General features: G+C 40.0%; 1 protein-coding gene across 1 annotated transcript in view; it reads left to right on the top strand.

The window, feature by feature from the left end:
* Window positions 1–20,746, top strand: part of LOC127217973 (plastin-3-like) — an 86,978-nt gene extending 66,232 nt beyond the window's left edge. Inside the window, 15 exon segments of the mRNA XM_051178982.1 lie at window positions 4,623–4,752; window positions 5,410–5,542; window positions 7,667–7,748; window positions 8,484–8,649; window positions 9,711–9,853; window positions 10,779–10,805; window positions 11,049–11,099; window positions 11,101–11,145; window positions 12,788–12,983; window positions 14,395–14,473; window positions 15,511–15,625; window positions 15,826–15,959; window positions 17,665–17,788; window positions 17,985–18,109; window positions 19,941–20,746. Coding sequence (XP_051034939.1) covers window positions 4,623–4,752; window positions 5,410–5,542; window positions 7,667–7,748; window positions 8,484–8,649; window positions 9,711–9,853; window positions 10,779–10,805; window positions 11,049–11,099; window positions 11,101–11,145; window positions 12,788–12,983; window positions 14,395–14,473; window positions 15,511–15,625; window positions 15,826–15,959; window positions 17,665–17,788; window positions 17,985–18,109; window positions 19,941–20,073 — 1,683 coding nt within the window. The 3' untranslated portion in view covers window positions 20,074–20,746.
* The last annotated feature ends 2,769 nt before the right edge of the window (window positions 20,747–23,515 follow it).

Below are 23,515 nucleotides of genomic sequence, written 5' to 3' on the forward strand. Positions count from 1 at the left end.
TAAAATCAAAGCCTTTACTAAATAAACATCATTATCATCCAATCCAGCAATGTCGCTGAAGTAGAAAGGAAAACACAGATTTTTCAGGTGGTAAACCAATCTGACATGGGAATTTTCAATTCTCTTCAAGTTTTTAGCTTTTAATCTAAGAGACAGACTAAAATGTTATGGAACCAAATTTGAGGATGGCTGAGATAATCTGTTTAGAAATATTTGGAAGGTAGGATTAGGAATATAACTCAGTGGTAAACATGGACTTAGTTCTCAGCACCACAAAAAGAAGACACTTAACAAATGTAGCCGGTTCCAGGACAGCCTCCAAAGCCACAGAGAAACTCTGTCTCAAATACACACACACACACACACACACACACACACACACACACACACACACACACACGGAATAAAACCAAATGTAGCTAGACTTTTCACATCGCTTCCCAGCACCGTTTCCTGGACACATAAAGAATATAGGCTATTTTACCACGAAGATATTTTTTTTATTTATTTTTTTCCACGAAGATATTTTTAATTGAATTATTCCCCATTTCCATAACATATAAATTTGAATTTACATTCAGCTAGAATCATGATCGTTTCAACAACTTAATTTTTTAGAAGGCTACAATGTTTGAAGCAAATGCATTCACAAGGAGAAAAAGAGCCTTCCCTGTCTTGTTCTGAAGCTATTACATACTTTAGTCCTGCAAGGTTGTGTGGGATGCCTGGTGTGAGGAAATGCATATCTGTCCATTTTTTAGGTATTCCACTTTTCTTTTTTTAACTAAATAGAGCAGAGTTCACAATTAGGAAGACTAACTTTATACTAAGGAGACACCCCCCTCTCTCTCTCTCTCTCTCTCTCTCTCTCTCTCTCTCTCTCTCTCTCTCTCTCTTTCTCACTTTGTTTTGTTTTATTTGAGCCAGGGTCTCACTCTGTAAACTAGGCTAGCCTTGAACTTCTGGAAATCCTCCTACTCTAATCTCCTGAGTGCAGGGATTGCAAATGTGAGCCACCATGCCCAAATATTTGTATTTTGGTTTTGGAGACAGGAGATTATGTGCTCCTGGAGCTTTTCTGTTTTCCAGGCTTACCTACAGCTCACAACAATCCTCTTGCATCAACTTCCCATGTTCTGGGATTGCAAGTGTCTGTCACTATTTTTATTAGTTTATTGTTTTTGATTTTTCAGGTGTTGGTTCATTTTATCTGCAGATAAATATGTGCGTTATGTGCATGTTTGGTGCATGCAGAGGTTTTGAAAAAGAGAAAGGAATCTTATCCCCTAGAACTGGAGTGGCAGGCAGATGGTTTAAGCCACAGTGAATTGAACCCAGATCCCCTGGAAAGGCAGTCAGTGCTCTTAACTGCAGAGCCATCTCTCCAACCCCAGAAAAATACGTATTATTTTCTTTGTTGTAGGTGTGTGTGTGTTCATTTTAAGGTTTATTTTTAATTGTGTGTTTTCTCAAGTACCATTTTTAATATTTATTTGTGTGTGTGTGTGTGTGTGTGTGTGCGCGCGTGTGCATGTGTATGAGCCTGTGTGAGTTTGTGCACATGTGGATACAGGCACCCACAGAGTCCAGAAGATATCAGACCCCCTGGAGCTGGAGTTCCAGGCTCTTGTGAACCACCTGATGTGGTTCTGGAAATGGAACTTAAATCCTCTGGAAGAATTCCAGATTCTCTTAACCATGGAGCCATCTCTCCACCCCACAGCAGATGTATTCTAAAACACAAAAGGACGACATCCCACTAACCTGGAAATTACCTACTCAGGGACCCATTCTGTTATAATCACACTTATGTAGTTCAAATAATAAAAACCCAGCAACAGATGTTGGGGCTCAAGCTGAACATCAGAGAAGCAAAGCAGCCAAGCCACCAGAGAGCTCTCACCTCTACCAAGGCTGGGGAGATCCTGTCCTCAATGTGGCTGGAGACTAATTGCCAGAATCAAGTCCCTGCTCATGTCTTATATACTTCTCCAGTGCTGGGATTAACAGCTTACACCACCGCTGCCTGTTCCGTATGGCTGTGGCTAGGTTTGCATTCTGCTATCCAGGAAAGCTATATTAGATCATAAACAATATATCCCTACACACTTACATTTGTCCTTCTTAAAATCTCCTGGTAAAATTGGAGATATAGCATAAAATTTCAACTTTTGAAGACACATCATCAAAAATAGAGAAAGTAGTTGGGCATAGAGGAGCACACCTTTAGCCCCAGCACTCAGGAGGCAGAGGCAGGCAGATCTTTTGAGTTCAAGGCCAGTCTGCTCTACAGAGCGAACTCCAGAAGAGCCAGAGCTACACAAAGAAAACCTATTTTGAAAAACCACCCTTCCCCCCCCAAAAAAAATATAGAGGAAGCTTGATTTGTAAAGATGATTGCATAGTATTTTCCTAAATAAAAGTGTGTTAAGTTGGGATTTGAGATCAGTGATGGGATGATATTATTGGGATCATCAATGGCAATATCCATTACAAAAAGTTCTTTTCGTGCTGGGCTTGTGGCACATTCCTCTAATACTAGTACTTGGGAAGCAGAGGCATTAATCAAACAAACAACAAAAAGGCCCTTTCTTTAGACTAATTACAAAAGGGCACCTCTCAGGAAGACTAATTCCAAAATGTGTCTTGCCTGAAGCCTGACTATATTGCACGGGTTAGATTGTTCCAGTCTGAACTTCTGCATATTGGGAACCTCTGCTAGAGGTGACCTCCTGAGAGGAAGAGAATGACAGTCAGCAACACTAAAAGCCTTTATCATGTGTTCTATTTTGTTCAGCCATTTTGTGCTACATTGCTCCACTTAAAGGGAGATTTTAAAGGCACTAAGAGAAATTTCGGAGTCTGAAAGACAGCTCAGTGGGTAACGCCCTCAGCAAGCCTGCTGACCAGAATTTGATCTCTCAGGATGCAAGTAAAGGTGGAAAGGGAGAACTATTTCCTCAGAGCTGTCTTGTGACTTCCACATGTGTGTCCCTCTGATTTAGAAAGTTGCCAGATTTGTCACCAGTTGACAGTGACTAATTTCTGCATGCACATTGGTAAACAGAAGAAAAATTTGGGTGAGGCAAATTCCAGAGTTTCCGAAGTATAGAGACAGATTTTTAGAATGTTCATTCATTTGCATTATTAAACCGAATTATGAAGCTTACATTTTTCTAACCTGATTAATGTTATTAGAACGTAAGTGTTACTTTGTTATCCAAGTTCTGTGATGAAAAGTACTGAATTCAAATACCCAAATAGGACAATCTCTAAAAAGCCTTTGGTTTGGTTTTTGGTTTTATTGTTGTTGTTTTGTTTTGTTTTTCAAGACAGGGTTTTTCTGTGGCTTTGGAGGCTGTCCTGAAACTAACTCTTGTAGACCAGGATGGTCTCGAACTCACAGAGATGATCCTGCCTCTACCCCCCGAGTGCTGGGATTAAAGGCATGTGCCAGCAACACCAGGCCTAAAAGCCTTCTATGTGTGTCTCCCCCTCCTCCTCTTTCTATAATGCTGAGACTTGTGTGTACAAGGCAAGTTCTCTGCTCCTGACCCATAAACACAGCTCTAATTTCACTTGTTTGTTTTGGTTTGGCTTTTTCAAGACAGGGTTTCTCAGTGTAGCAGCCCTGGCTGTCCTGGAACTCACTCTGTAGACGAGGCTGGCCTCAAATTCACAGAGCTCTTCCTGCCTTCTTTACCTCCTGAGGGCTGGAATTAAAGGTGTGCACCACCACTGCCAAGCTAATTTCACATTTTTTGTTAGTTTTATTTTTAGACATGGTCTCATATTGTTCTCCAAGGTGACCATGAACTTGCAATCCTTCTGCTTCACACCATTTCTTTTTTTTAGTTAGTGTCTACACCCTTATTCTCAAGCCCTTCCTTCTTGATATAATCTTTCTATGTAGCTCTGGCTAACCTGGAAGTCCCTGTGTACATGCAGCTGGTCCCCAACTTGTGCAGGTCCTCTTATCTGTGCCTCCCAAGTCCTAGGTTTACAAATGTGTGCCACCATGGCCTAGCTTGGTTGTCTCCATTCTTGCTTATTTTCCGCTAATAGTTTGAGTCACCACAGTAAAGCAGTGGGCTGTGTACTGTTGATCCTATTGCCTGGTTAGTACTTAACTATTCTTGATAGTGATCGTCATCTATGCCACCAACGTAACAATTTTGTTTCTTTATTATTGTGTTGCTTTTGATCGAGTGAACTACTAAGCTACTACATTATACCACAAAATAGTTCTTTCGGTTGAGTCATAAATCTTTATCCGTGTGCTAAGAATTGTGGTTAAAGAAGGGGAAGTCGTTCAGCATCTCTCAAAGAACAAGCTTCACAGTGGGAAATTAACAGATTTACTGGCGCCTTTGAACCACACTTTTTTTTTTTTAACTTGAAGTGGATTCAATGCATGCAGCACTGAACGAGTTTGGCAAGTGTGTGCGATTTAGTAGCAGTATTGTAGCATTGCAAAAACCCAAGCCAATTTCCCACTTAACACTCACTGCCTGTAGAGAACACTGTAGGTGATCGACAGGTAAAAAAGGAAAGGAGTTAAATGTGCTTATTCTTGTGCTTGCTTGAAGATTGTGAATGAACTAAACCATTTTAATTGATAGATTTTTCAAGAGGTAAAGAGCAGTGATATTGCTAAAACCTTCCGCAAAGCCATCAACAGGAAAGAAGGGATTTGTGCTCTGGGAGGAACTTCAGAGTTGTCCAGTGAAGGAACACAGCATTCGTACTCAGGTAATAATGGCATGGGTGTGCTTACATTAATACAGTGCGCTGAGCAGATATATACTGCAGTTCCTTAAAAAGCTTGTTCTTCTAATTAAATATACTAAAGAATAGGCTTGGTGCCGGGCGTTGGTAGCTCATGCCTTTAATTCTAGCACTTGGGAGGCAGAGGCAGGCAGATCCCTGTGAGTTCAAGGCCAGCCTGGTCTACAGAGCAAGTTCCAGGACAGCCTCCAAAGCCACAGAGAAATCCTGTCTTGAAAAAGAAAACAAAATAATAATAATAAGAAGAAGAAGAAGCAGCAGCTTGGTGACATAATTGGTCTTGGGTCAGATATTTGCCAGAAAGTCCTGATAGACATGTTGATTATAAGACACATAGTGAAATCTGTGTAATGATAGTCTTTATTACAGTGGAGTTAGGCAGTAATGTAAGTATTTTTTTAATATTTTGTAACTTCCCTAAGGGGTGATTAACCTATTATTTTGTTCTTACTATGTCATTGATTCCTAAGACACTGTGTTGCTTTAATGTCTGAAGAGTAAAGCCACATACTTGTGATGTCTTATAGCAGAACTGTACAATTGTAGGTTTGGGGACCAAATGATTAGCATTGCTTTAATGAACAGTATGAACTGATTTCTTGTTATTTAACATAATTTTAGAAGAAGAAAAATATGCCTTCGTTAATTGGATAAACAAAGCTCTGGAAAATGATCCCGATTGCAGACACGTTATACCCATGAACCCAAATACTGACGACCTCTTCAAAGCAGTTGGTGATGGAATTGTGCTCTGGTAAGATAGTAGTTTGTCTTGTAACCATATTTGCAAAGATAACCTCCACCGAATGAATATGTCTTCTTATGGATGCTTGGCTGGTTGATGTAAGGAGAGAAAAAGAGAGGACAATTACCGGAATTTTGTCTTTTTCATCTAATATATGTCTAAAGTTACCTGTAAAGGCAAAATCAGTCAAGAAGTAGAGACCTTTTTATAAGGTAGAATGCTCAGCTTCCAATTTTTCCTCATCACTTAGCAAGTAGAGCATTACAGCGTTGTCAAACTTAAAGTATGTCAGTATCTATTTATTGTGAAGTGCCGTGGCTTCTAAAGAGACAAAAGAAGCTAGCCCTCAGTTCTCGCTCTTCCCTGACCTAATTCTGAAAATGCTTTTGTCAGTGTGGCTGCCGCAGAGCCAGCAGTATCTTGGCAGAAATGATGTAAGATTATCAACACTGTCCATTACTGCCCCTGGCCTCAGAGACAGTGGTCTAAAGTATGCTCCGTAGTAAGTTCTGAGCTGCTGTATTCTTTTTTTTGTTCCTTTTGTTCCTTTTTCTCTTTTGGTTTTATCGAGGCAGTCTTTCTTCGTGTATCCTTGGCTCTGTGAAAGAGGCTGGCCTCATGGAGATCCATCTACCCCTGCCTCCCATGTGCTGGCATTAAAGGCATGCACCATCAGGGCCCAGCCTCATTCTGAGTTTCTATGCAAGCCTCAGCGACTGTGTGATTGGAGTCCAGATAATCAAACCCTTTACATTCAAGTTTCCACTATGATCTTCATAGTATCATAAAATTTCAGCATCCCTGATGCAAAACTCCAAAAACTAAAACTGTTTTATTTTTGTTTTTATTAAAATATGGTAATTATACATGACAATGGGTTTCACTAACCTTTTCATATACGTGTGTGTATATATATGTCATACCCCTACACATTGCCCTTTCCTGTCCTGTCCCTCTCCCTTCTGCTTCCCATCTCACCCACTTCTACTTGTAGTTTTTTTTTTTTTTCAATGACCCAGTGAGTTTCATCAGGCTTGCTTACAGAAGCAAGGCTTAGAGCACTGGAAATGTTTCAAATTCTGATAATGATGCCACAGTGGAATTCTCCACAGCTAGCTTCAGGTGACAAGTGATAGTCAAAGCATAGGTACTCCCAAAATACTGCATAAAATTACCTTCTGGGCCAGGAGCATACCTCAGTGACAGTGTATGCCTAACATGTTCATGGGGCATGGTGACATATGCCTATGATTCCAGCACTCAGGAGGTGAGGGTACACAGATGTCTGAGTTTGAGGCTAGCCTGATGTATTATATAGTGAGTTCAAGGACAGCTAGGGAGATAGAGATCCTGTCCCAAAAAGAAAAAGAGAAAGAACAAAAAATAACAACAAAACAACATTAGCACCACAAAAAAGCAAAACTTATATTTAGGTTGTGTGTGTATATGTATGTGTGTGCTTGTATGCATACATACACATATATGTATTCATGGAACATGAATGAAAATGTGCATTCAGACTTGGGTATCCCAGTATGTCATCTGCATTCTGAACATATATAATTTCTTGTGGTCAACATGAGGAAAGTCATCTATTGCATTTGGTATTATTTTCTAATTATGTGTGTGCCTCCATGGGTTTATGTATACCACACGTGTGCAGGTACCTGTGGAGGACAAAAGATGGCCTAGGATCCCTTGAAACTGGAGTTACAAGCAGAGCTATTCAGTGTGGGTCTGGGAAACAAACCTGGGACCTCTGCAAGAGTAGTAATTGCTCTTAACCATCTCTTCAGCCCAAAATCTATTGCATTTTTGAGATGGTATGAAGGATATTTTATAATAAGCTTTAACATTAGTGAAGATTTACACACCGTTGATTGAGACAGGATCTCCTGCGTCTCCAGCCAGCCTCCAGCTTGCTATGTAGTTCACAATGGCCTTGAACTCCTGGTGCTTCTGCCTCCATGCTCCAGTGCTAGGAATACAAGCTTCTCCATGTTCCAGTTAGGTGGTCCTGGGGGATTGAACCTGTACCTCATGCATGCTAGTCAAGCACTCTACAAAGTGAGATATACATCTCCAAACTCTATCAACTTTGAAAGTCGATCAATTTGTGTTTGTTTGTTTCAGCAAAATGATCAACCTTTCAGTTCCTGACACAATTGATGAGAGAGCCATCAACAAGAAGAAGCTTACACCCTTCATCATTCAGGTGTGACATGCTTCCTGTGCCATCTTCCCTAATAGCGTGGTTTGAATTAGAGGCCATAGCCTCTGTATTCCATGTGCTGTACTTTAATCCTCAGAGCCGCTCTGACTGAGGAATGATCATGGACATTTTATACAATGAGCTGGGACTCAGAAAGGCTTGGGGAGCTTGCTGGATGTCCACAGAGGCACAGATCCTCATTGTACTTAAAGCCCTCTGTTCCTTTTATTGTCTATTGTGTTAAGATATTGCCAAAATAAAAATGACTTAAGCTCTTACTTAGCTGGGATGCTCCAGCGATGGAGTGTTTGTGTTTTTCAGTGAGTGAGGAGTAGAGTAGTATAGCAAAGTCCCTCCGGCAGGAGTGTCACTTGAGATGTGCAGATTGGTCATTTCTAGAACCTGGGTGTATGCCATATGCTGATGGACTTGCCTTTAGGCAATTTTAGAAAAGTGACCCTGTTACTCTGGTTATGTGACGCCTTCCTTTAAAATCAGCAGAATTCAGAGCAATAAAGTAAAAATAAAAACCCTACTTCCAGTAGAATTCTACAAAAATAATAGGAGTGAGGCTGAGATTTGTCTCTTTGATTTTTAAGGCTAAATTCTGTTTTCTCTGACTGGAGGCGGATGAAATGGATAACTCATACTGATTTCTTAGCGTTATTTTCAGTGAAGGCAGAAGTGAACTGGGTGGGGAAGAAAGATCGAGAAGTGTATAATTTGGCTGTCTTGCAGGAAAACTTGAACTTGGCACTGAATTCTGCTTCTGCCATTGGGTGTCATGTTGTGAACATTGGTGCCGAAGATTTGCGGGCTGGGAAACCTCATTTGGTTTTGGGACTGCTCTGGCAGATTATTAAGATTGGCTTGTTCGCTGATATTGAATTGAGCAGGAATGAAGGTAATGGAACACAGTTGTTATTTTGAGAGCTGCTAATTGGTGATTCTTTTCTTTCTCTTGCATTTTACCGAAGTGCGTAAATGATGACTAGAACGAACATGGAACTATTCAGGAACAAAATCCATACACCTCTATCTTTTAGCTGTTGTGAACATTTGATGACAGTTCATGTAAAGACACGAAAACACATAGAGATTTACACTGGGTGTATACCTCAGTTTCTGTCCACCTTAGATTTTTTTCCCCCGTTATGTGTGTGTCTGTGTGTGTGTGTGGTTTATGTATATGTTTGTGGGTAAATACATGAGATTTACAAGTGTGTATGCATATGTGAGTGGAGGCAAGAAATCAATGTAGTGTGTCTTCCTAATGCACGTTCCACCCTAGTTTTTGAGACAGAGTCTTCTACTGAACCTCCAGATTTTCAATTTGACTAGACTGGCTGGCCAGCAAACCCCAGGTAACCCTGGTCTTCACCTCCCCAGCATTGGGATTACAGATGCACCCCACTGCACCTAGCTTTTACTCCGATGCTGGGGATCCAAGCTCTGGGTCTCATACTTGCACAGCAAGCAATTTACCAACAAGTACCTTTCTCCAGTCGCAGACTTACTTTTGAGACAAGGTCTGTGACTGAATCTGGACCTCCCCAATTTGGCTGGACTGCTGGTGAGCAAGCCCCAGAGAACGCCCTGCTCCCTTTTCTGCAGCTCTAAGAGTACAGAACTGTGGCTTTTTCATGTGGATGCTGGGGATTGAACTCGGGTCCTTATACTTTCACAGAATGCCCTTTGCTGACTGAGCCATCTCCTCAGCACAGATGCTGACTATCTCAAAGCTACAACTAGGTGGTAGTAGACCTTACATCTCTATTACCAAAAAACTAAGTATCAAAAGACTGAGAGAAACTATGTATGCTGCGATGTGCTTGTAATGTCAGCGTCTGGGGCAGGTTGATCATGAGACTGAAGACAACATGGGTTTGTCTCAAAGAACACTGAGAGGGGAAGGGCATAGCCAATATCACATCACAAATTGACTGAGGGATTTATGTCTACAAGCACTGGCAGCTTTGCTTAGAGACGGGGAGACTTTGGAGGAGCTTATGAAATTGTCTCCGGAGGAGCTTCTGCTAAGATGGGCCAACTTTCATCTGGAAAACTCGGGCTGGCAAAAGATCAACAACTTCAGTGCTGACATCAAGGTAACTGCAAAGAACCAGAGCATTTGGGGATTTATAGTGACTTGGGAGATTTTTTTTTCCAGCTTAACAGAGAAAAGGATCCTAGGATATCACCAAGCCTTGCAGCCTCTTGTTTTTTGAGACAGTCTTGCTTATGTAGCCCAGGCTGTCCTGACATCACTGCTGTAGACAAGGATGACCTCAAGCTTACTGTGAATCTGTTTCTACCTCTTAGGTGCTGACTTTCAGACACATGCCACCATAGCTAGATGATTCTTTTTTCTTATTTTTGTATTTGTTGTTTCAAGCAGCCTGTATCTCGAGCTGGCCTCAAATCTCAGTAGTTGAGGATGATATGAATTGCCTTACACAATTTTGTGAGGTGTTCAGGATTTAACCTAGAGTTTCATGAATGCCAGGCAAGCACTATAGTTACTAAGTCCAATTTGGTTTTTTTCAGATATGATTTTACTTTGTAGTCCAGGTCAGACTACAGCTCTCTGTGTTGGTCAGGCTGGCCTCCAATTTGCAATCTTCCCGCATCTGCCTAAAGAATATATGCAGGCATATGCCAATGTGCCTTGTCAGTGGATATTATTTTTTAATGAAGCCCGCTTTGAATATTTTTGAAAAGCAAAAAATTCTTGCATTTGCCAATCAGGTAAAGCCTTAAACTCATCCCCCAGGGAAAGGGGGAGAAATGAGCATGTTTTGTTATATGAATTCCAATCCTATAAGGTTAAATGTTATTTTACCAACTATACATGTTTCTCATTTGGGACTTTCTGTCAGTCCCACTTTTGATTATATAATTAACACAGCAGATGTTGACTCCATAAGTTGATATATCTCATGCTTTGGAATGCTACATAATGTGTTTATTTTCTCTTTCCCTATGCTTCCTGGATTTCTGTTCTCCTATTTCATGCTTGTTCTATCTGTCCAGCTTTTTGACTTCAGTAATTCAGTGAAGGTACAGAAACACTTACTAGCTTTATTGTAGTGATGGCATCAATGCATTGGGAAGCCTTAACAAAGATAAGTTCAAGACAGATGGGCTTGTCTCGGTAAAGATCTCTCAAATAAGGAGGCAGAGAAGGGTGCCATATCTCTTTGCACAATCTAATCCGATCAATTGTTCTTGTCAACATGAGATAGTAAGATGCAGTTCCACTCTCTAAGTGTGATCACACTGATATTTTCAATTCTTTCGTAGGATTCCAAAGCCTATTTCCATCTGCTCAATCAGATTGCGCCAAAGGGACAGGAAGGAAGGTGAACCACGGATAGACATTAACATGTCAGGGTTCAATGTAAGTATAGGTGTTCTTTCAAATTCTACAGGCTTATACTAGTGTTGTGTCTTGCTTGTTTTCTTTCTTTCTGTTGAGACAAGGTCTGGCTATGTAGCCCTAGCTGGGCTAGAACTTGCTATGCAGAGCAGACTGGTGTCAGCCTCCTGGAGATTCCCCTGCCTCTGCTTTTTGAGAGCTGGGATTAAAGGCATGTGCTGCCACATCCAAATAACTTTCTGTAAATTCAATCAAAATTTCCATGTAACTTCATGTAGTGGTGTTGACACTTTTAAGATTGTTTTAAAAGGATGTGGTACATGTGACTCACAGGAGACAAACTGTCCTGATTTATTTAGATAATCTGTGAATTTCATAATTATGGTAGTACTGGATTTTATGAATGACATACAATATTCAAAGTGAGTATAGGGAAATCCATACTCTGGCTTATTCACTGTGAGTAGAGTAAAGGGCTAGTCTATGCAGTCTAGACTAGAATATCTGTGATAGCCTGACCTCTCTTGAAATACAATCAATCAAGATGAACCACCATACCAGCATATCCTCCGTTTGATTGTTGCTACTACATTCCTTTGTGTCTTGCCCCAATATTCATCCAGGATTTCCCCCACTGGCTCTAAAATTTGTTCTAAATTGACCTGCTTAGGTTTTAGTTTCTACAAAATATTATCCATTTCTTTTCATCTGTCCCCACACACCTCTCTTTATCCCTTTGTGCAGTTATTCTTCTCCAGAGACCCTACTTTTTATTTTATTTAATTTTGGCTTTTTGACACACAATTTCTCTGTGTAACCTTGGCTGTGCTGGAACTTGTTCTGTAGACCAGGCTGACCTCGAAGTCATGGAGATTCACCTGCCTTTGCCTCCCAAGTGTTGAGATTAAAGTTGCATGCCACCACCACCCAGCCCAAACATCGCTTTTAACGCCAAGGCTGTCCTTGCTTGTTTTTTTCAGGTATGTTTCTTTAAGTGAAAATTAAGGGTCTGGAGAGGTGGCTCAGCTGTTAAGAATGTTTGCCACTCTTGCTGAAACCATAGTGATGTTCCCACCAACCACTTCAAGTAGCTCACAACAATCTGTAACTTCAGAGCCAGGGGACCCAAGTGCCCTCTTCTGCATGCTCAGGCACATGGGGGTGAAAGAGACTTTTTTAAAAAGATTTATTTTATTACGTATATAGTGTTCTGCCTGCATGTATGCCGGCAATGCATGCCACAAGAGGGCACCAAAACTCATGATACATGGTTGTGAGTCTTTGAAGAGATTCTAAAAAAGAAAGAAAACTTTCTGAAAACAAAAGGTTTTTATGAAACTATCCACATTGAAAGTTAAATCTTCTAGGGAACATGGCTGAAAAGATGAATAACAGCTTTTTTTTTCCTCCTCTGCATTTTGGCATGATAACCCCAGTGTACTGCTTTACTCATTCTTTAGACATGTGTTCTGGCGCCATCTCGAGGGATGTACAAGTACTACAAATCCTGTGCCTCCTGCTTTTGCATTCAAAACTATTATATAATAAGTGCCATGTGTTAGCTGAAAGAAAGTACAATCTGTTACCCAGCCTATGATTATAGGGGCAATTTATATATACTTTTTAAGTGGCCTTTAAAAGATGCTTTCTTTTACTTCAACAGGAAACAGATGATTTGAAGAGAGCCGAAAGTATGCTTCAACAAGCAGATAAATTAGGTTGCAGACAGTTTGTTACCCCTGCTGATGTCGTCAGTGGAAACCCCAAACTGAACTTAGCCTTTGTAGCTAACCTCTTTAATAAATACCCAGCACTCACTAAACCTGAAAACCAGGACATTGACTGGACTCTACTAGAAGGTAACTTCAAAGTTTCTGTGATTCTAATGCAGAATCTGTGACATAAAAACACAGAGGCCACAATGATATGATTCCAACACAGTGAGTTGCTTTATCCATTTGGCCTTTGCAAGAATCTGCTAAAAGCAGGCGCAGTCCTGAATGAGAACTGGAAACTGCTGGATGGTGATGGAAACAAAATTGCAAATAAAGTAGTTGAGTTGGGGATTGTGACTCAGTGCCAGAACTCTTCTCCAGCACAGCCAGGATTAGAAAAGAAAACAACAGTCCAGGTCCTATCATGAGACCAATTAGTAAACAAATGTTTTGTTTTGATGTTTAGTTATATATATTGGTAAGGCAGGTTTTGTTTGAGTTTTACTAACCTATTTATTTTGAGAAAAAGGTCTTAGGTTTTTGTTTGTTTGTTTGAAGGTTTTATTTTTTAACCTAGTCATCTATAGAGTCAAGCTTTTCATGTGCCTCAGGATGACCTCAAATTCACTATGTAATAAAGAATGAACCTCTCAGTTCCTTGTGGTTGTGCTGTTAATGGTAAAGTCAAATACTTTCAATGCTAAAGGCTCAGAAATCTTTCTTAAAATGATTTCATGTCCTGTGCAAGTGTTTTCTACAACCTGCATAAGCAGCACTTTATAAAACTTGTTTTTGCTTCAATTGTACATAGTGGTTTTTTTTAAAAGAAATATATAGTATTTTTATTTAAGTACTTCCAAACTTGAAATCATCTGTGTGAAGCATTGTAAACGATGCATTTCTTTTTTGAGTATTTCACAGTTGTACAAAGATTCTTGGAGGTTCTATTTTTCTGCTGTTACTGATAAGCATGTAACACTGGCTTTATCCTACATATAGTTGGCATTTCAAATAAATGACTTCTATAGAAAAGAAAAAAAAAAAGAATTAGGCTAAGTTTCTGATCCTCCAGCATCCAAGTGCTGGGATTACAGGTATCACATGAAGTTTTAAGGGTGCTAAGGTTTAAACCCAGAACTTCATGTGCTCTAGGCAAGCATTCTGCAAACTGAACTACCTTCCCCCAGAGCTTTGGAAGTGGATCTGAGACAGTGTCTCACCCTGTACCTGAAACACACTCTGTAGTAGCTTCAGACTGACCTTGAACTCCTAGTGGTCCTCTTTCTTCAGCCTTATGAGGGCTGATATTATAGACATGAGCCACCAGGTATAACTAGATCATCCTGTTAAGCCTCTAACTAGAAAGACACAAATACATGGTGAATTTAACCTGTTTTAGGAATTGTATTTCAGTTATCCATAGTCAGAGTGGCATACTAACATGTGACAATTATTAGATCACAAGAAAGCACATAAAATAGATAAATACATGCACTGGTCCTATCTGTATACAAGACACTTAATGAATGAATACATTTTGTGGCTGTTTTAATAGGAGAAACTCGGGAAGAAAGAACCTTTCGTAACTGGATGAACTCTCTTGGTGTTAACCCTCATGTAAACCATCTCTATGCGTAAGCTATCCTACTGCTACTATGAAGTTATGAATGTTATGAATGGATTTAGCATAAATAATGACATCTCTGTAGCAAGTATTCATATTACAAAGCATTAGTGATTGCCACCATCATTCCCTAATACACAAAAACCCAAATTCTTTCTTTACCTGATCATTGGCTGTAAATGATAGAATATGTAAATGTACTGATGGTATCTAGGGAACAGGTACTTTAAATTTCTTAAATAGTCTGGGGATATTCATAGCAGACATCCCATGAGTCCCTACAACCTTTGGCTTCCTGGCTGGACTGTCCTTTGCTGATGTGTAATGGTTTGAAGCCTAGCTATATTTCCTATCTTCACTATTTTCCTACCATTTGCCATTCACTGCCTACTAAGTCTAATATTAGTTTTGGTCATTGGCGTTTACATATATACCAAAATCATATCATTGTTATCCACATAGTTGTTCATTATATGTTTTTCTGACTTTCATGTAGGGCTCTGAGATTTAATGCAGTGTCCTCATCATTTATAACAGCTTTTGCTTATAATAACATGTGTCCTTTCCTCATCTTCATTATTATTATTTTTTTTTATTTTTCTAAACAGAGTTTCTCTGTGTAGACCAGGCTGGCCTCAATGTAGATCAGGCTGGCCTCAAACTTACAAAGATCTTCCTGTCTCTGCCTCCTGAGGGCTGGGATTAAAGGCGTGGGCCACCACTGGCCAGCCCTTATTACTTTATTTTAAGGCAGGACAGGATGTCACTCTGTAGACCTGGCTGACCTAGAATTGTTTATATAAACCAGGCTGGCCTCTCTGTCACAGAGATCACACTGCTTTGCCCTCCCAAGCCTAGGATTAAAGGTGGGTGCCACTTTGCCTAGCTGTGCTCACAGACTTTGGAAGTGAATTGAGTGGTCTTGGGTCTATTTTCAGCACAGACTAATTTAGAAAAGTATGAGTCATAGGTATTGTGACTTAGAGATCTTGTTTGAGTTGTGTTACTGCTTATAAGCACTGATGATGTTGTGTTTTGAATTGTTAGTGACCTGCAAGATGCCCTGGTCATCTTACAGCTGTATGAACGAATTAAAGTTCCTGTGGACTGGAGTAAAGTTAACAAGCCTCCATACCCAAAGCTGGGAGCCAACATGAAAAAGGTAGCAAATTTGGCATCTGCTTCATTTCTTTCTTTTGTTTTAAAACCTATGGGCCCTAAGCTGCTTCTTGAGGATAGGAACTACCTCTTGGTTTTGGGCAGACACCTACCATTACAAAACACATGTGTGTGTGGGGGGGGGCTCATGTATATTGAACAAATGACAATCTTAACCATTCATTTACTTTTGTACATTTGCAGTTAGAAAACTGCAACTATGCAGTTGAGTTAGGGAAGCATCCAGCTAAATTCTCCCTGGTTGGCATTGGAGGACAAGACCTGAATGATGGGAACCCAACCTTGACGTTGGCTTTAGTCTGGCAGCTGATGAGAAGGTATTGTGTACAGTGTTGATCACTGAAGTTTCTCAGTAATATGGGTCTAGGAATTCACCCTTAGTATATTTTCATGGGTTTAAATTAATCATTTAGTTCAATAAATATACTTTGAGCTTATTGTACTTAGACTCTGAAATGAGTTTTCCATGATTATATGTTGGATCATTACTAAACGATACTTCCTTGTGTATTAGTTAGAACTGCATTTGTTGACAATCTTTCACAGAAGTCTGATATGTAGCTTTAAGCCTGATGCAGTGTCACTGAGTAACATTGACAGACGGGCTGCAGCTCCAGCTCAGTAGTCCGGGATGCTCTGGCTCAGTACTCCAGGATGCTCTAGCTCAGTAGCTCAGCATGCATGGAAACTATCCATAGACCCCAAAACAAATAAGAAAAAAGTTAGAATGGTGGCTCTTACTAGAAATCTCAGCACCTAGGAGTTTGAGGAGGGGACTGGCTATTTGAAGGTAGTTTGTGCTACATAGGGACATCCTGAACTATAGAGAAAGACCTTGCCCAAAAGGAACAAACCAAAACAAAATATCAGAATATATATATATATATATATATATATATATATATATATATATATCCATTTGAAAATGAAGATCTGGGCCAGCAGGATGCCTCAATGGTTAAAATTACTTGTTCCCAGCTTGACGACCTGAGTTCTGTCCCTGAAACCTGTGTGGTGAACCATCTCCTCCAAGTTGTTCTGTGACTTCCATAGGTGTCCTGTGGCATATCTGTGTCCATATAAACATAATAACTATAATTTTATACGTTTTTAAGAAATTGAAGAATTTATTTTGATGTATTTTTAATATTGGTATATATGAACTTTAATAATATCCAATCCCACTTGTAGCCCCTGCAACTCCTGCTGGACCCCCCCCCCTCCCCCCCCCCCCACTTCACCTGCCCACTTCAATGCTTTTTTTTTATAACCCACTGAGTCCAATTAATGCTGTCCATATAGTGTGGGAAAATCCATTTGCAACATGTGCCCCTATTAGGAGCCATGATAAAACTGTCATAAGCTACCAATGATCCTGTGTGGGTATCGTGCAGGCAACCACAGCCACTGTGAATTCATGGGTTCAACAGCCCTGTCATGGCCAAATGATGCTGTTTCCCAGCACTTCTTTCTGAGTTCTGGCCCTTGCACTCTTCCTACCCACTCAAAAAATGAATATCTCTTACCAATACCACCAAAAGCATTCATCATGCCTAGGTACCAGCCAAAGCATAGTGTATGACGTGCATGTGTGTGAGTGAGTATGGGAAGGCTTATGCCACTGTCTCAGATGAAGGTCAGAAAAACTATTAGGAACCAGTTATTTTTTCATCCATTGTAGCATCTGGGAATCAAATTCAAGTGGTCAAACATGTGCATCAAGCTACTTTACCCACTGAGCCCGTCTTGTCAACCCCATGAAATCTGTGTGATAAAACTGTACATGAGACTTTTAGCTTTTTTTTATTTTTAGTTTTTAGAGTTTCTGTGTAGTTGTGGATCCTGTCCTAGAACCAGCTATTGTAGACAAGGCTAGTCTTGAACTTACAGAGATCCCCTGCCTGTCTCCCAAGAGCTGGAGTTAACGGCATGCACCACCACTGCCTGGGAAGACATATTTCTGAAGCAAGCATTTTTTTTTTCACAGAATAGATTGTGACTTTTTTCTGCCGATTCTCTTAGATATACCCTTAATGTTCTGGAAGATCTTGGAGAAGGTCAGAAAGCAAATGATGACATCATTGTAAACTGGGTGAACAGAACATTGAGTGAAGCTGGAAAGTCAACTTCTATTCAGAGTTTTAAGGTCAGTATACTGATTATTATATATCCTGTTTGCTAGATAACAGAAGTTGCTTTAAGGACAACCTTGGGTTTCTTTGTAAGAACTGTTCTTGCACTAATGGCAAGATTTCCCTTCCCTTGGTCAGGCTTATATAAAGAAGCACATGTTTATTTCTCATTACTAAAATTCTTAGATTTGTTCCCTTCTTTTCTAATAGGACAAGACGATCAGCTCCAGTCTGGCAGTTGTGGATTTAATTGATGCCATCCAGCCAGGCTGCATTAACTATGACCTTGTTAAGAGCGGGAATCTTACAGAAGAAGACAAGCACAATAATGCCAAGTAAGGGCAAACACTCGTTGTCATACAAAGAGCACTGGTGTTACAGCCAGGCAGATGCTCTATTCAGGTTCTCCCTGGATAGTGATGGCATCTGGGAAAGATCTCTTTACTTTTAACGGTTTTATTTGGATCCAGTTCACAGACATCCAATTGACTTATACAATGTAATGGTTTTGGCAATATTCACAGTGTTATATGACAATCATCGCAATCGATGTTAAAACACTTAAGAGACAACAAGAGAGCCTTCCTGAGCAACACTAGTCACTGTCACTGTCACTGCCCTTTACTTCCGAGCACCCAGCAAACAACATAGTTCCTAGCTCTGTATTTGCCTATTCTTCTTAACTGTTTTATCTCTCCATTATTTAACATCGATTATATATCCCTTTCACCAACATCTTCCCTTTGTACCCCTCAACCTAACTACCTAAGCCTCTGTCCTTAAGTGAGAATAACTTTGTGGAGCCCACTTAAGACAATGAATGACTATATAGCCTCTATATGAATAAAATCCTATCATTTGCAATAACATGGGTAAATATGGAGATGAAAATTATTTAGAGTAGAAATAATAAAATTTTAATGTCCATAAAGTTTCCTGTTGCAGTATCTTGGAAATGCTTCCTGGATCATTCGGAGTGTGCTCCTTCCTACCTGATCTCCTAACTACACATGTCAGTATTTTCATCTTATGCCTTTCCTAACCTTGCCTGGCAACTCCCTGTGTAGCATGTAGATCCTCACTTCTACCTCTTGCTTTGAAAGTACTTGGTGCATCAACCTAGGCATTTGAGTTTTACTTCTGGTACTTAAGGGGAGGGAACTAGCATATACAAGTCCCTGAGTTCCATCCCCAGCACCACACTCACAAAAGATAACTATCTGTTACCTCATTATACTACACGGAGTATTTCATAATTAATTGTGTGGTCATCCTGGGTAATCACACACACACACACACACACACACACACACACACACACACACACACACACACTTCATTTTTATGTGAAGTTAGTGCAAAATAAATTGTAAAAAATTAGTATAACTTGAGACTGGAGAGCTGGGGGCTCAGCAGTTAAGAGCACATGTTGTTCTTACAGAGGACCTGGGTTCAGTTCCCAGCACCTACAGTGTGGTTCCCAAACATCTATAACTCCATTTCCAGGAGAATGAATGCCCTTTTCTGACATCTTCAGTCACCAGGAACACATGTGGCATCCATATTTGCATAAAGAGAAAACACTCTTGCACATAAAATAAAATAAATAAATCTCATGTTTTTTATTTCCTATAAAGTTGAAAATCAATTCTAAATAAAAATAAAACAGAAAATAAGTGTGGAATTATTAATTGTACTTTTCTGTTTTCTGAAATAATGTCTCATTGTGGAGTTCTGGCTGCTTTCAAACTTACAGGGACCCTTTGACCTCAACATCTGTCTCCACAGTGCTAGGGTTATAGAATTATAATCATGTGCCACTATGCAGGTTCTCTGATTTGTACTTTCAATACAAAAATTTTGCATCCCAGCCACTAGATTATGTAAAAGGAAATAGATGGTGTTCTTGGGGCTGGAGACATGGGTCAGTGGTTAAGAGCATTCATTGGCTGTTCTTCTAGAGAACCTAGGCTTAGGTCCCAGCACCCACAGGACAGCTCACAGCTTTCATAACTCTAGTTTCAGGGAATCCGACACCCTCACACAGACATACATGCAGGCAAAACACCAAAGCACATAAAATAAATGAGTCCTTTAAAAAAATATTCATAGGTACCCTTGACAAAGAAAAAGCTCATTTTGATTTTTTGTCTCCTCAAAAACTAGGTATGCAGTGTCAATGGCTAGAAGAATTGGAGCCAGAGTATACGCTCTCCCTGAAGACCTTGTGGAAGTGAAACCCAAGATGGTCATGACCGTGTTTGCATGTTTGATGGGCAGGGGGATGAAGAGAGTGTAAAATAACCAATCTGAATAGAACCATCCTTACTCAAAGGTGCATGATTGGCAAGTCAGTTATTCCCAGGTCAAGTGCTCACCGCTTAAAGAATTCTCGGTCACTTAAAGGACTTTTATTTTTGATTAACAAGACTAGCTCATCATGACATCCTTCGGGGAAAGAGATTTAGAAACAAGCAACTCCTCTTTCCCTTCCAGTTGGATCTGTTCAGCACACCTGAACATGCTCACAGCCGACCTTCTGCTCTCTCCTCCCAGAATACTGCCCTTGACATTTCCTGATGCTGTGTATTACCTCTCTGTGTATCTTTTCACTCTTAGGATGTCCATCTCTTGTGACTTGCTTAGATAGGTAAATAGCAATAGTATTAGCTTGCCATTTTGCTTTCCAAGTTCTTACTGGAGAACGTGGTCAGATACCATATGGAGATGAGTGTCCTTGCTTACTTTGTAGTGATGAAAATCTGCTCAAGTAACTGGATGTGCAGAATGTACTAGAAGCTTTTCTCATTCTTTTATTTTTAAAATCAGTATCTTTTTACAGTATTCTTTTACATGATTATTTTTTGTACATTTAAGACTATTTTGATTATGATCAACAAGTCTGCTGATTTGCTACTTTTTTAAAGGGAACTTCAAGTAAGTAAAAGAAAAAGCATAAACTATATGGGGTGGGAGGAAAATGGACCCTAAGATTGTATTCCCCCTCACAGCCAGGATCAAATCAAATTAAATATTTTGTCTTCAAAGAGTCAGTTCCGACACATGCTTCTTTGTTTTGAAAACTTTATCACAAAACTCTCTTTTGATCTAAAATGCTGTTGAATATGACCCTTTTGAGGAGAGAGTGAGCTCAGAATTTAGATGGGGACTCAATAAGCAAAGTATACTAAGTGTACAATAGAGTTTTGAGGTTAACACATATGGCAAAGCGATGTGGTCACAAAAAAAGGGAAAGTATGTGTGTCGGACTTGATGTTCTCTTGCTTTGTCAAGCTTTTTGCTGTAGTTCTCAAGATCATATGTTAATCTAACACTGAAAAGTGATGTAATCTGGTAGCAACATAGTAGTTCAAATAAAGGCATTTGCATAATAATTTATTTTTTTCTTTGTTTTGCTTTAAAGGTTTGTTTTTATTCCTATTGTGTGCTGGGGAGGGTGTGCCTACAAAGATGGCATTGGTCCTACACAGAGGGCATTGGTTCCCCTGGATCTGGAGTTACAGGCTGTTGCCACTCACTTGGGGAGGGTGCTGGGTCACAAACTTGGATCCTCTGAAAGAGCAGCAAGAACTCTTACTGACTGAGCCATCTCTCTGGCTCACTGCTTTTGTTTGTTTGTATTTAAAGGTTTATTTACTATGTATACAGTGCTCTGTCTGCATGTATACCTGCAGGCCAGAAGAGGGCACCAGATCTCATTACAGATGGTTGGGAGCCATCATGCCATTGCTGGAAATTGAACTCAGGACCCCTAAAGAGCAATCAGTGCTCTTAACCATGGAGTAACCTCTCCAGCCCACACTGTTTTGTTTTTGAGATAAGTGTCTGTAGCACAATAAATAAAAGACCCAGAGACAGATATTGGAGTTCAAGCTTCAAGCTAAAGATCAGAAAAGCAAAGCAGTAGCCACCAGCTCTTACCTCTACCCCAGCTCATGCCAATCCTTAAACTGCTCCTGACTTCAATGCTCCTCAGATTCATTCAGACTACTATGATCTCCTCAACCATGGCTAGAGACTAACTCTCAGCTGAATGCCAGCTCTGAGACCCTGGTCCTGTCTTATATACCTACCTAATGCTAGGATTAAAGGCATGTGACCCCAGGTGCTAAGATCATCTTTGTATACGCTGCTTATTTTAGGACTGGATCAATTTCATGTAGTCATTGTGGCCTTGAACTAACAGAGATCCATCTACTTCTTAATCCTGAGTCCTGGGATTAAAGTTGTGGATCATCATTGCTTGATCTCTATAGCTTGAGGCTGGTGTTGCTTTCTGAATACTTAGGCAAATTTTAATAAACCATAAATAATATACCATCATAGGTGTCCCTGTATAGCTCAAGATGGTTTTGGACTTGGGTCTTTCCACTTCAGATTCCCTAGCCAATCTTAGGGTAAGCCAGCCCCCTAGTTTCCTCTTAGTGCATCTGCCCTGTAGTCATATGCCAATGTTGACTTGCATTTCCTCTTTTTCCTGTTATAGTCTATAAAATCATCCTGAGCATTGCAAGGAATATAGAAGCATCCTGTATTCTCTGCATGCCAAGACCACGCTCCTGATTGTATCCACCAAAAATATACCCAGCAGTGGCCCGTTGTCCCCTGGGATATGAAATGAACCTTAGCTGATAAGCACAGGGTTAGAATGCCATTTTAATGTCTTGTGTAATTTATTAACATGAAGTCCAGTCCTTTTAGAATCTATGTCCATGACAACATTGTAATACAGTTTGAATAAGCATAGCGATGTCCACCTGTTGTTACGACACTTGGGAGGCTGAGGCAAAAGGATGGCCATTTCTAAGACAGCCCCAGCAGTGTAGTGAAACCATGTCTTAGAAAGAAAGAAAAAATGAAAAATGAAGGCTGAAGAGATGGCTCAGAGTTTAAGAGTACTGACTGCTCTTCCAGAGGTCCTGAGTTCAATTTCCAGAAACCATCTGTACTGAGATCTGCTGCCCTCTTCTGGCCTGCAGGCATACATGGAGATAGAATGCTTTATACATAATAAATAAATAAATCTTAAAAAAAATAAAGAAAGAAAAAATGAAAAGGCTGTGTGGTAGTGTTGACACACGCCTTTAATCCCAGGACTCAGGAGGCAGAGGCACGAGGATCTATGTGAGTTTGAGGGCAGCCTCGTTGACAGAGTGAGTTCTAGCATAGCCAGGGCTACAAAGAGAGACCTTATCTCAAAGTAACAAAAAAAGAAAGAAATTATATGTACTTTCTGAAAGCTTGACAAGGCCTTTCTAAATATATCACAATTTCTAAAGACATAGAATATAAGAATGAAATTTTTGGCAAATCTACTTTAGAGGCAATGAGCTTTTAATTTTTTAATTGTTTTTGGAATTCACTAAATGGGAATCCTAACAGAATGAGTGAAGGTCAGTAAGAGATCCTGCCTCAAAGAATAAATTAATTTGAAACACAAATAAATAGAAAAAAACATTAAACATGCATTACAGTCCAGTATGATGGTACTTACAGGTGGGACATAGCCCAATACATGAGAAACAGAGATTTAATCATAAAAAAGAATGAACCTACTTTGTCTTTACTATAAAATAGCTTTCAAGTCTAAAATGGAGACAGAGGGGTTCAACAGCTGGGGAGATGATTCATCAATTGATAGCTCTTGCCAATCTTGCAGAGGACCAACATGACTTTACCAGCACACAAGTGGCAGCTCCTAAGGGCCTAAAACTCTAGTC

Source organism: Phodopus roborovskii, unplaced genomic scaffold (genome assembly GCF_943737965.1).
Source record: "Phodopus roborovskii unplaced genomic scaffold, PHOROB, whole genome shotgun sequence".
NCBI classification, from domain to species: domain Eukaryota; kingdom Metazoa; phylum Chordata; class Mammalia; order Rodentia; family Cricetidae; genus Phodopus; species Phodopus roborovskii.